The following is a 13,762-nucleotide window of genomic DNA, read 5'->3' as shown; positions in this document are numbered from 1 at the left end:
GGGCGGTTTGCATATTTTTGCCCTGTCCATGGGGACACTGCATTTTTTTCCTTTAGGATTGGGCTGGACTGTCTCTTCCCTAGGCCTGGAGTGATCCCCTGCATATTTAGTAGGCACTCTTTCCTGTCTTGTGATAAGATCCCCTGAGAAATCCACTCTGCCTGCATGTTCAGAAAAACTGCTTGTAGAAACACCAGTCCTTATTTGGGTTGTAGCTTGGGCAGTCCCGACTCCCCGTCTCACTGAACCCTTGCAGTTTTAGCTGTGCGCTGCGGGTGTTGGTTTCAACATGTGCAGCAGGGCTTTACAGCGCTCATAGCTTTCATAGTCCTCCTTCGGCATTTGGGCAAACACTGCCCCACTCTGCAAGGAGCGTGGTTATCGCTCCTCGTCCTTGTCAGCCACCCAATTTAACTCACAGCTCATCGCAAAAACACTTAAAAACACATCTCTGCCTTCCTCATCTGTATAGTGTACTAGCAATTGAGAATAATGCTTTCTAGAGAGCCTTCTTGTCCTCACTGTTGTTATTACTCTCTTCATATTCCCAGGGATGTGGCTCCGGGAAGGAGTCCAGGATCCCCTCGGGCAGTTATGTTCTTCCTCTGGATCAGAGGGGAGACTTGAAACTTTCCTTTTTTTTTTTTCTTACGGTCCTTGCCGGACAAGACTAATGCTTTAAACACATCGGGTGAGAGCAAAGATCCATTGAGTCTGGTACCCAAACACTGACAGTGGCCACAGCAGGTGCTGGGAGGAAAAATGTAAGAAAAAGGACAAACAGCACTGATACTTCTAATATCCTCTCCCTGCTTCCAGTGTCTGTGCCTGGGGGGGCTTCCTGTTCCAGAGCTTTATCTGCATCGCTATTTTCATGGCCTTCTATCCCAGGACTTTCTGAGGCCTTTTTTGTTTCATTGCCTGTGCTGAAGAATCCCAGGCTGTTTAATTTTTGCTCGTATGGGAGCTGTCCTATTCTTGTTGCACTTTCTGTATCTCTTCAAGGTTGCCTTTTCGAGACTGAAGGAAGAAGAGATGTGGGTCTGCCAGTTATATTCCTTCTTTTATTCCCTGTTCCTTGCCTAATAACTTGTGAAGCACTCTTGCCATTTTGGACTAAATCTGAAGATCTGAAGTGACATTTTAATAGATTCAGTCACAGTGACTCTAAGCCCTCTTTCCTGAGAGCTAACAGCTAGCCTAGAGCCTGTTATTGTGCAAGCTGTACGTGGGTTTGTTTTTTCCCAGGTACTTTTCAGCACTGAATTTTGTGTATATCTCTACTGTCCAGACGCTCTGATCTCCTCTCTCTATTCTTTGCAAGTACTATTTGGACAGTCCTGAATAGCTTTTATATGAGCAGCGTGCTCCACCACTTCGTTCTCTTGAGACCGTTTCCAGGAAAGGTGACCTCCCTCTGTTACGAAAACTGGCCATTTCTGCCTTTCACAGCTAGTTATTAATCCATGAGAGAGCCTGTCCTATAATCCCACAACAGCTTAATTTCTTGAAGAGTTTTTGGTGAGGGACCCATCCAAATCTTTTTGGAAATCCAAGCATACCATGTTAGTCAGGTCAAACCATGGAAGCAGTGTTTGCTCATGCCCATGTGTTAGATAGCCCTGCCGAGCTTTTAACTTGTATCACAAACACATGATTTTTTCTTTGTCCCTTTCCTGGAGAAATATCATTGTGAAAAGTTCGCAGCCTGCCCCAGTAGGTGCCCCTGCTACTCCTTTGTTCCCTCTAGATAATATCTATATGTACTCCCTAAAGACTGACATGTTATGCAAGCATCACTTGCCTTTTCCATAGCAGAAGGGGATAGCAGAGTATGTTAGAAGTGATCTCGACAATGCAGACAGTTCAGAAATCAAATTGGGAATTGATAGGAGCTGGATAGAATAAAAGACAAGCTTTAGACTCTGCACAGTATGATTCGTTGCACTTAACAGGCTAAATCCCCTGGAATTCATCACTTGGACCAGCTAGTTTCCTTGGCAGGATCCTTTCTCAAAAATTCACTTTCTTACTGTTGTTTTATTGTAATGTGACCTTGACCTACATAGGTTTTTGGCTTGTTATGTTACACTATAGGGCATGCCATTACAGACAAATCTGCTTCTGGGTGAGTGTTTTAAGGGAGCATTTTTCCTCTCATTAAGTCTGGTTTTGCAGATCTCTGCTTCTGTCTGTGTGATCCTACTGAATTTGCCAGCATGCATGCATTTTTATTAAATGGTGTTTATTCCAAATTTTTTTTTAAGTTGTGTTGATGTAATTGCAAAACTAAAGAATGAGATAGCTTCATTTTGTGAAAGCTGGTAGAAGGTCGTGAGCAAGATTTGACCCCAGTCTGCATAGAAACCCATCCTCTTAGTTGTACTGTGTTCCAGCTAAGCAATACAAATTGAAGGTCCTTTTATATGACAAAAAGACAGGTGAAACTATTTGGGAATTCCTTCTCATCCTTGAATCCTGTCATTGAATCCCTGCTTTTCCCTGTATTTGGTTTTAAGCTCCTCACTTAAATCTTTAGGGCAACACCCACTTTGTGCACACCTTTTTCTTTGGACTTGTCTCCTGCATTTTCCTTCCCCGGCTTGCCACTCCTTCCTCCCACGTTTTCCATTTCTTTTTCATCAGACTATTTGCTGTTAAACATTGAAAGGGACTGGAATAGGTAAAATGATTGGAGAGAGACAAATTAAAAGCTAATATAAAAATTGTAAACTGCAGGTGGTTAACATTTGACCAGTTTTAGAACATACACAAGACAGCAATATACCGTCATGCCACACAGAAATATTTTCCATTTTGTGGAGGTGTCTTATATAGTTTGGACTGCGCTCTGGAGAGCAAGAAATAATATGAAACTCTCCCTTGTTTCATTATCCAGGCTTTTGCTCTGAAGCTTAAAAAGTTAAATCAGTATTTTGCCTTCCACAGCAGAAGTAAGTTGCAGTAAGGGTAGTTGACCCCAGTATTTGCTCAAAGCTGCTCTCTCTGCTTTTTTGTATTGTACCAACACCAGCAATTTTTGCTGTAGGAGTTGATATTCCTGGCGGTCAGGGCTGCTGTGCAGGCTGACATCAGCTGCGATCCTAGCCGGAGCAGTTGCATGTTCAAAGAAACAGGGAGCCATGGTAACTCCTTATTTGGGTGACTGTTTTGTTCGGATCATCCCCTCCCACCCCCCTGCCGCAGAGCTCATATGCACAGTGTCGAGGATGCTGGAGTCCTGCCAGGGCCGGGGCGAGCGGCGCCAGGCCGCGAGCCTTGTGGCACCGCAGCGTGCACAGGCCGAATGAAATCTAAAGCATTTCAAATCCCAGCGAAATGTTCCGGGGCAGAACCTTCACAAAAATGTTGTTGTCGAACTTAATTAGTGGCGCCACAGCGAAGCAGGTCCCACTGGCTCAGCACCCGGGCACAAAGGGAGCACGGCGGGTCAGCCCAAGGTCGGCACGAGAATAAAAAAGGGCAGGATGGAAAAAAAGACCTGGGCCAGGAGCGTGACACGCACAGCACTGCCAGCTTCCTAAATGCTTGCTCAGAGCCAGGTTTGCAGACCAGTTGGGAGGCTGGGCTTTGCTGCTCATAGGGGATTATGTGCACCAATGGTTGAGTCGGCCCGAAATTATTTTCTGTAAATATCAGTTCGTTCAGCAGGAATCTTAATCATCCAGAGCTGGGTGCTGTAAGCACAGTGGCCTGCAGAGATACTGCAAAAGTGCTTGTGGTGGAAGGAGCCACTGGAGCTGCAGGGTTTGTTCTCCCTTCCAAAGTCTGCAAACACGTGTGAATTAACCAAGTGCCCCACAGCACAGGTAGGTTGCCAGGCTGTTTTCATAATGGCCAGAGAGAACTTTTAACCCGATTATCATCTGCACTCGACACAACGGCAGCCCTGCCAGCTGCTTTGCTACAGGCTGGGGAATGGGAAAGCTGGGAGGAAACGATGTGACCAGGACTGTTGCACCAAGGGGCTCTCGATTCCTTGGATTAGTGCAATCAAAGCAGGATGATCCATGGAAAGATGCTGTAGGTTGGTGTGAGGATTGCTGATTAAAACCTGCTGTTTATGCTGTGAAAAAAGTCCCAGTCTCATGCTCCTACATATCTTACAGCATGTGTGTTTAGTCCTTTCTCATATAGATTGCTTCTCCTATAAATGTGTAGCCTTGTCTGTCCCCTCTCTGGACATCGTTAGTGTCTGTTTTCAAAGGCGAAACCTCAGCGATGACAAAAAAAGCTGTGTGTCCTGGCTTGTATTACCAGAAGCCAGCCGGTGAATCTGGCCCCCGTGTATTAAAGGTAGAGGCGTTACACATTAATGCAACTGCTCTAGCTTCTCAGGCCGGTTTCGCTACCCGGGCTGAGCCCTGGGGCGCAGCAGCTCTACAAAGGCCCAGCCCCTGCACCAGCTAATGCGGGAGAGAGGGCGCTGCTGCTGCACCAGGGAAGCACTCAGCCTGCTCTCCAGCAGCCAAGCTGTAATAAAAAAAAAAATTTAGTAGCTGTTTTTACAGTTCTACACATTCTCTCAGAGTATTTAGGGAAGCAGGAGTTGAACTGCTACGAGGTAGGGTATTTTACTGTACACAGCTATGAGCTGCAGGAAGAAATATGCAGTCTTCATGACGCATAACGCATCAAAAGCTTGCACTTCATAGGGCATAGCTGTGACACACTTATGTTGCACTGTGGTATACATAGTATTTCAAAACTGTCTGATTACTGGAGCTAGACTAAAAAAAAGAACATCTCTCGATAACCTGAGATCTCTGGAGATTAGGACATGTTTTTCCTATTGGTATATACAGGCATAACTTCCTTGCTGCCTTACTTGATTATATCATGTCTCCAGGTGTAACTGCAGCATAGACAGAAAACTCATCCCACTTATTTTCCCAATTGAATTGAATGAAATCCAGATTTGGGAAATATTTCCATGACTGGGGAATTTATAAATGTGTTTGTAAATATTGAAAGTTTGATATGGATTTCTCAGCTATTTTGTTTGTACTTCAGTTTGAATCAGTGGTCTCCTTTGTGTTAAGCTCCTTTCATTCAACTGGGAAAAATGGCTAAAACACACACAATCTGATTTTCAGGTAGCAAAGACTCAAAGCGTGGTCATCAAATAGTGTGTAAACAGCAGGTTCCAACATAAAGCTTATTCAGAGAGTAACATTCAAATACAGTTAGATTTGCTTTTTGCGTAACTCACAACCACCCCCACCCCCACAAAATAAAAAGTAGTTAGGTAATAGCAATGTTGCTGATTCATAAGATATTAGGGCAAATTTCATGGGGTTTGGTGGTTTACAGAGCACCTCAGCTGATGGCATCCTTCCATTACTGAAGAAATCTTCCTTTTTACTAAAAAAAAAAAAGAAAAAGAAAGTTGTGGACCTTATGCCTTCAGAGAAAAACCTGAACTTGTGACCCAGAGGCACATAAAAGTCTCTCTACTGTGTGTGTGTGTATGTGTGTGTGTGAAATTGGTAATTTTTAAGCCTGTCTCCTGGTAGTTGAATGGGGTTTTTTTTGTTGGTAATACTATCTGTCACACAGGGGAGAGGAGAAGCCAGCCCTATTTATAGCTCAGATTCACTGTCAAGTGCTATCTTTCACAACAGCTTTATAAATGGTCTGGGACAGACACTCAGCCGGCGTAAGTGAGCACAATCAGACAAGTCACGCCAATTTGTGCTAGTCAAGAACCCTAGTAAAATAATCATGAGGCTCAAAAAGCACTTTGGAAATAGTCAGAACCACTTAACTTAACCGTCATGACACGCGTCAGCAAGTGGAAGCATCTCTGGCAAGGTCGGTTAATTCTGTATCAGCCTTCAGGAGGTGCCACCAGCCCCACGCACATCACCACTCGTCCTGTGCCCTGTGAATAACTGGGGTCCTGCCGAGCTCGGCGTCCCCCCGCAATTCCCTGGGCCCGCGTGGCCTTGCTCTGTGCTGGAGAGCCTGTGCTGGGGCTGAGTGCGTAGGAAACCCGGCCAGGTGAACGCCTGGGGGTGGCAGGACGACACAGTGGCAGAAAATGGAGTGCTCGTGGCAAATTACAGCTGGGAAAGTGCGGTGCAATTGCATGTATTTGAATTAGCCAAAGAGCATGAATATTATGTCCAAAAGCACTTTGGCGACTTAGAAACCTAAGGTCAGCTTTATGACCCACTGGGTCATGCTTTCTTAGTTTTTCCTCTCCATCAGAACTACAATGAATCAGACATTCCCAGACCAGGTCTCCAGCAGAAAGAAGAGTTAAGGCAAGCAGAAGAGCTGTGGTGGGAAAATAAGAGAAAATCACTACTTGAAAGGAGTCTTGTGAAATGAGTCTTAACTAAAGGCATGGAAGATTAGAAGTCTGTTTTCCTGCTAATCGTGTCTTGAATCAAATGAAACAGAACCAGCAGGAAATTCTGTGAAAACCACATCCCGGTCTAGCTGATGTCCTCATGGTTCATTGGCTTGGTCACTCAGCAGTAGGAAGCATCTGTTAACCACAGAAGGTCTTCAAGCAAAGTCTATTATCTAACACCCTCTCCCCCCCCCCCTTTTTTTTTGTCGTGTTGTGTCTCTCACACTTCTGTTGGGACTGTTTGTCTTCTACTAGTGAACTCTCCCTAGTCCCAAGGATGGTTGGTAGCCTCCTAGCTGGTGTACGCAGCACCAAGATCCTGGTCTTTGCTGCTCATGAGTCGCATGCTTTTCCGGATAGTGATGGCATTAGTACAGCTTGTGGCTTTGGGCCATTTTGTGGTGGGGCAGGCCTAATGACTTCTTCTAGAGCTGCTTCCCCTCAGCATGGGAAGCGCTGAAAGCGAGAGCCCCTTGCAGAAACAGCAGCTGTAACTTGGCGTGCTGTTACGCAAGGAAGCAAGCAGCAGCGCACCAGCCTTCTTTTCATACAAAGGAGGTGTCAGAATTGTTGCTTGCTGTGGGCTAGTCTGATCTTTTCTGAGCTATTTAGCAGGATGATCAAGTCAAATCCTCCAAGACTAAGTATAAGTCAGCAGAGTTTTGCCTTGCCTTCTGTTTCCCCAAATAGGAAAATAACCTTTTCTTTGAGGATTAAGTTTAGCTGATTCACAGAAGTAGCATTTGCAAATAATTAAAACTGGATTTTAGTACAAAAGAGCATAGTTTTCTGCTGTAATTTTTGAAGCCTTTTCTATCTTCTCATTTACATTAGGACTGTCAGATATCCATGCATAATCTCTCCAGAACAGGTAGGAAACAGTGCCTGGGCTAGCTCCAAACTTGTTGTTTTCAACAGGGAGGTTGTTACCATGTCATAAAACAGGAAAAGGAGGGATGCTCAGTTTTCACTTTATTCATCTGGTAAATGTTTTAGTTGTCCTTATCCTTAGCTACCTTCTGCATCCTTCAGTTGAAGGTAAAATGAAGAAACTTTCTGTTTTCTATGCACGATAAAGTATTTTAAAAAGTAAGTAATTTGATCTACACCTACAAATACTGGCCACAAAGTTGCAGGTCAGCTTAAAAATATTAGAAAAGCCTCAATGAAGTATCTCCTCTTCCTTCAAGGCAAAGTAAGTTTTCCATTCAGGCACTATGGACTTTCACATACTGTCATTGCACTCCTGCATTCAGAAAAACTCAACATATTCTGTATACTCAAACCCCAAATCAGACCAGAATCTTAAAGTATTTTTACTAGTGGAAATCACTCTGTATTAAAAATGTATTTAATTCTTCATCATGCTACCCAGTGTCTTCAGACCTGCTAGATGTTATTGTTCATGTTAGCGCACTAATTTATTTCCGGCATCTTTCTCAGAATCTTTAAGAATTATTTATTTACTTTTATATCAAACAACATTTTTAAAGTACTTCAGTTTGTCGTGCAGCTTGAATGTTGGTTTTGTTCCATGTTTACAGGGGGAAATTCCTTCTTAATCCCTTTGCTCCAGGGCCACTTCTCAGAGTTTAGAGCTCAGTTTCTCACTGACCAAAAGAAAGATAGAGGAAGGGTCTCATGTTGCTTAGGTGTGCCGAGCTTTGCAATAACAAGGACCCTCATCTCTTGGTGATTAGTGCTCAGCCCCTAGCACTTTGTATCTGTTAAAGATGTCCTCAAGTAAATGATGAACATCAGGTTTGGGTGGCTTGGCTTGCACAACACTTGATGTTGCAAATGTCCCTTGCCCCAGCTGTGTGCTTGGACCACTACTAAATTTAGCCAGTCCTGGGCGCAGGGCAAGCACAGCCGTGGCCTGCTCTCCTTCATCAGTTTGTAGAGAGGGAAGTTTCCTGTTGGTTTTCAATCTTTTTGAGTGACATTGAGCAACAGTTTTGTTCTACCCTTCTTGTGATGGCTTAGACATAATTAGTCGCCGATTTTACAGTGCTGCCTCACTTTTCGTGCTTTTTCAAGTTGGGGTAGATGCTGCTCGGCAGGGCAAGCTGCTGCTGAGTTTAGCAAGGGAACTGCAAAAAAAGGTAACTGGATCCCAGCTTTCAAGTTTTTCTTCTGCCTCTCATGCTTAGAAACTTAATGCTTTTTTAGAATAACCGGAGTTACAAGTCTCACTGCAGGAACTGGAGTTTGAGTAAGCCACCAGATTTTGTGTCCTGCATTAGGAATGGGGACTTCAGCATTGCTAAGTTTCAGGGTTTTTCTAGATAGGAGCAGCAGGATAGTGAAAAGGGCTTATGTCACCAAGCAGTCTTCTCTGATCCAGTTAAATGAACTTTACACATGCATTTAAAGAGGATTAAATGACTTTCCCAGTTGCATTCTGATAGTATCTCCAGAAGTTACAGGTTTTTGGACTAGATAATATTTGTATCTCCTTGCCTAGGAAGATAACTTTGTTCATTAATTTCTGGTGTTCTTTTGTTTCCCCAGCAATGCAATTGGTCCTCTAGTCGCTCTCTGGCTTATCTACGACCAAGGTGGTGTAATGCAAGAAGCATCGACTCCTGTCTGGCTGCTGTTTTACGGAGGTGTTGGGATTTGCGTGGGTCTCTGGGTCTGGGGTAGAAGAGTCATCCAGACAATGGGTAAAGACCTCACGCCAATCACACCGTCAAGGTAGGTACAACACTTGCCGTTGCAGCTGTGTGAACCTGTTGTGTGAAGTTAGTCTGAGAAATTGCTGCTCTAGTATTCTGTTTGCTGGATTTGCTTGTGCTTTGATTTGAATGATGACCTTGTTCTGACCTCTCCATCTTTCTTAAAAAAGAAAGAAAGAGGAAAAGAAAAGAAAGAGAAAAAAGAAAGAAAAATATCTCTGTAAACTAATACGGAATGAGTTTGAGGCACAGAGGTCTACTTGTGAGCAGGTCTTCTGCTGATGTCCTAATTAACATGGCAAAAGGTGATGGTCCATTTGGAAGTGACAAGATTACAGTGGCTTTCTCTGTGTGTTTCAGCCTGTTAAAAACATACGTATTTATTACAGTTACTTCTGTCTTTAATGCATACTAGACCTCTGCTGCTGCTTAACCAAATTACTAATTAGGCATGATTCACTGCAGTGTAGAGTAGTAAAAGTTCCCGACGCAATGAGCCACGCAGCCGGTTCACTGCAGATGACTCGCGGGTACTGTTTCCGTTATTCGGCAGTTCCTTGCTCTCTTAACTTATTTCTGTGACAAAATCAGTTGGAGATAATGAGTTGAAGAAGAAACGGGTAAGACTTCAGCGCACTGCATGGTATCAGTCCGAGCTGATGCAAAGAGTGATTGTGAAGTGTTTTCTTATGCTTCCTGCAGTGGATTCACTATTGAGTTGGCTTCGGCGTTCACAGTTGTGGTAGCTTCCAATGTTGGACTTCCAGTCAGTACTACACACTGCAAGGTATGCCTTTGCCGAGTGACTGCAGCCAAGGCAGTCTGGACTGTTCATCTTAAATTGTGCTGCTCAGATCAGCTGATAATGGCATGTTTCAGCCAGGGAAACCCGGTGAGGGGAGAAGAGCCGCTCACTGAGAACATTTATGTGGAGGTGCATAATTGTGTCTCAGTCGTGCCAGCAGCATTTTAAAGATCAGGCTTCAAAAAGTACATTGAGGTTGTCACAGTAAGGTTGTTGCAATCAAGCACGGCAGCCACCAGAGCGTGAACACCATGGCTGTGGTTAAAGAAAAACATCGCTTACAAAAACCTGAACTCAATTTGATAGCAAACAATTACAAGGGCATATGGAAATGAAGAAGCCGGTTTCCTCTGAAGGTGCCATTTGAACCTGGCTGTGTAGCATTTCTCCCCTGTTCAGAGGCTGCGCAGCATTCATCATTTATACTTCACTTTCTTGATAAGTGCATGGCGTGGGATTTCCTGCATATAACTCTTTTACTACAGGTTTTCCATCTGTCTTTTTTTTATTTCTTCACAGTGGATTTTGCATTGAAGTAATGTGTGCGCTAACGGTACTTGTAGCCTCAAATGTGGGTATTCCAATAAGCTCCACCCATTGCAAGGTATTCGAGTTTGCAGTGATCATACCAGTAAATCGCATCACTAGGACAACCTATAACCAAACATGAGCAATACTGATTGTTGCAGATTGCCTTCACTATGCGATGCACCACGCAGGCTGCGATTACAAAATAACGCGGAGTGTACTTAAAGGAAGTGCAGTGAGGCAAAGTCAGGGTTAAAAGCAATTGCACAAAAGTCTGGAATGTCTTTGATCCTTACTTGATCATACTGAACTAATATAGACTTCTTATTAAAATAATATAAATGTGTTTGATCCCAATTACATGTATTTTCGAGTCACCTCTATGAAAAATATTGTTACATGTCTAAGCTAATATTTACTGTCTTTTTTTAAAAAAAAAAAATTATCCTCACTTTTGTGCACTATAATACTGAATCTGGTTCCTATAATTACTTAGTTCTTTAAAAACGGTTTATTTTTTAAAACAAAAAAGCCCGGTTTGTAGTACAGACAAGCTGGGTAATGTGCAGGATTTGACTGTGTCATCTGATGGACTGTCATAACATGAGAAAACATTTACATTGCTTGTAGGCAGTGTGGCACATTTGAACATTTACGTTGCTAGACGAATGTAGTGGGAATTTGGAATTCTGTTCCCCAGGAAGCTCCCGAATCAAAAACCCCTTCCTTCCTCTGCTTCCCCAAATATGCTCTGTTCTGCATCAGCAAAAAAGCACGCCAAACTTCTGAAAAAGAATTGAAAAAAAAAAGTGTTTTTTTCCTAAGCAAAACCGAGTCTTGGGGGACCCCCAAGCCCCTCGGCACTCAGAGCTGTCTGTATGCCTCCCCCTTGGGCAGGCGAGGGGCAGCCCCTCTGAAACCAGGGTCCCAGAGCTGCCAGGCCCTCTGCTTTGGGATGTACCGCAAAGCCCTCAGGGCACCATAGCCAGTAGGATTTGCCGTTGCACCAGGGGGGCCTTGGACCCGTTGCAGCTCCAGCTGGGGCTGGGACTGGAGCAGGCAGGTTTTCGGGGCTTACCGCTCTCGCGTGCGGCGGGCAGGCTGGCAAGAGGCCACGGACTTGCCCGTGACATTGACCTGATTTCCAGTGAAAGCATCAATGAAATCCACACATCCTGCAAAATGCCCAGAGTTTGTTGAATTGGCCTTTTCGAATGGAAACCACTTCTTCAGAAAGCTCCTCTTTTGCAAAACCATTTCTTTCTTCTGCTTTAAAGTTCTTTGAGCAGTAGCCAGGACTGAGCTATTCTGAAAGGCTGTTCAGATGTCCTGATGTTGGCCTAACTCTGGTTCCTATGAATCAAAACTTAAAAAATAACAACGTGAGCCACTTTTCAAAATTCTAGCCCTAAAACCCCTCTCTTGAGGCTGACTGTAAAACAAATGTATACTGAAGTATTTGCCAGGGAGAATAATATAGCTTTGATTTATCTGAGTTGCGTGGCTGAAGCACTTCTAGTCACCCATCATCAAAGATAAAATTTACTTTGGTGCAGACAAATATACTGACTTTGAATCAAAAATTACTTGGAAGCCATAAGCTACTGAGAGGGCTGCATTAAAATGCATTCATTGACTCAACACAGTTAAAGGCTTGGTCTTTTCCAACTGCAGAGCAAAATAATTCTCTTAAATAATACTTTCATAAAAGCAGTTAATGCAGTTAGTCTGCATCTGCTACCTATAGGTTGCTGCATATAATTAGATGGATCATTCCTAATGGGAAGATCCACTTCACGATAGGATTAGACTGTTCCAGGATGTCACATTATTTTCCTAGACTCTATGTTTCAGCAAAATAAGATCTTGAGTTGAAGGATCCCAACAGGCTGATGAAGGGTAAGACAAACACTTGTAAAAGCTGTATTCGTCGTTTTGTTCAAGAGTCCAGTAAAGGAATAAAACAAATTCTGTAAATCATTTGCTCCACAGTAAAATGCCTCTCTTAAAAAGCATTGCCAGCTCTTCCATACTGTTTCACTGCTTCGTTTGGCACAGGCACATCAGAGGAGCAGTTGCCATTGAGACAGAGTGCTTTTCTATCAGCAGAAAAATTATTTTGCCACCAAAATCAAAAAGTAAATGGGTTTGAGGTGAGTCTAGTCCTAAGCCTCTAACATCAGGGAGTGGGAAGAACTCTTTCCCTTTGATTTGCTTTATCACAAAATAACATTTGCTAAAGTAGGGGCCCTGCTGAAGGAGTGTCAATCAACTGAATACACAACAGCTAGATCAACTGATGACAAAGAAGGAGCAGCCTGAACCACGAAACAATAATCCCATTCTTTGTGCTGTTTTTAACAGAAAGAAAGGCTGTCCCTTAATTTCTTTAGAGACAGATTGTGCAACCCAAATGTCCTGGATACTAATCATGTGTTTCAAGTTTGTCGGGTGACTTTTTTTTTTAAAATAGGATTTATACTGCAAAGAAAAAAGTAATTCTGGTCTTTGAACTATCAGCTCCTTTTGCTTTAGCAGATGGGGAGTTTCTAAATTTCTGAGACATGACTGTAGAATTAAAGGTGTCACATGTATGTCCCAGGAACATGTCTGGGTCACATCCACAGAGATTTGGGGAAAGGACAGCGTAGGTGACCAAGATGTCTCAGACTGGTCTTAAAACTAGTTTAAAACAGTATAGAAAAGGTTCTGCAGGGTGAAATTTATCCATACAGACCTTTCTCTAAGGGCTGTTAGGTGGTTCCAGTGTGGGAACTTTGCCTGTGTTGCTGCTTCCAAGATGTAAAATTCCATTGAACTCTCATAAAAGGAGATTTGAACTGGTGGTAAATTCTGTACAGTGGTCAAGGCCAGGTACAAAGAGGAAGACAGATTATCCAAATTACAGAGAGAAATGCTCTTTTATTTCTTTTAAATGGGTATATTTTTAAAGGACTGGATAGTTATGGTGAGGAAAGCAGCACTTGTATCAGGGAGAAAAGCATTCGCTTCTGAGAAATATTCTTCAAGCCCTTTCAGCTCAGGAATTGCATTTCGTCCCAAATCGGAGGCTTTTGTCTACATGAGGTAGTTACTGCCCAGTATGCCTGTGCTGAATCTACAGCCCAGCAGCTAAAATGGAGACCAATCTCAAAGTAGCCTTTTGGGCCTTGAAAGAAATGTATGAATCTGAATACAGCTCTAACAGTGCCTTAATGCAAGGTAATTTACTTCGTTTTTGAAGAGCAGCAAAACTACTTTGCTCTTACTGCATGCATTTGGCCTCGCTCGGGATGTAGCACTGAAAAGCTGGCGTGCTGTGAATTCAGACCTTGCCTTTCCACGTAACAGCTTCCCAGGTAGACA

The 13,762-nt window shown here is 43.4% G+C and overlaps 1 protein-coding gene across 3 annotated transcripts in view; it reads left to right on the top strand.

The window, feature by feature from the left end:
• SLC20A2 (solute carrier family 20 member 2) overlaps window positions 1-13,762 on the top strand; it is a 58,930-nt gene that overhangs the window by 41,161 nt on the left and 4,007 nt on the right. For 2 of the 3 annotated variants that reach the window (XM_067297333.1, XM_067297334.1), the window contains exons 9-10: window positions 8,897-9,082; window positions 9,766-9,850. In XM_067297333.1, the coding sequence (XP_067153434.1) occupies window positions 8,897-9,082; window positions 9,766-9,850 (271 nt within the window). The remainder of the gene's footprint in view (window positions 1-8,896; window positions 9,083-9,765; window positions 9,851-13,762) is intronic. The other variant, XM_067297335.1, reaches the window with a different exon arrangement.

Source organism: Apteryx mantelli, chromosome 5, assembly GCF_036417845.1.
Source record: "Apteryx mantelli isolate bAptMan1 chromosome 5, bAptMan1.hap1, whole genome shotgun sequence".
Taxonomy (NCBI): Eukaryota; Metazoa; Chordata; class Aves; order Apterygiformes; family Apterygidae; genus Apteryx; species Apteryx mantelli.
This window is presented reverse-complemented; position numbering and strand designations above follow the sequence as displayed.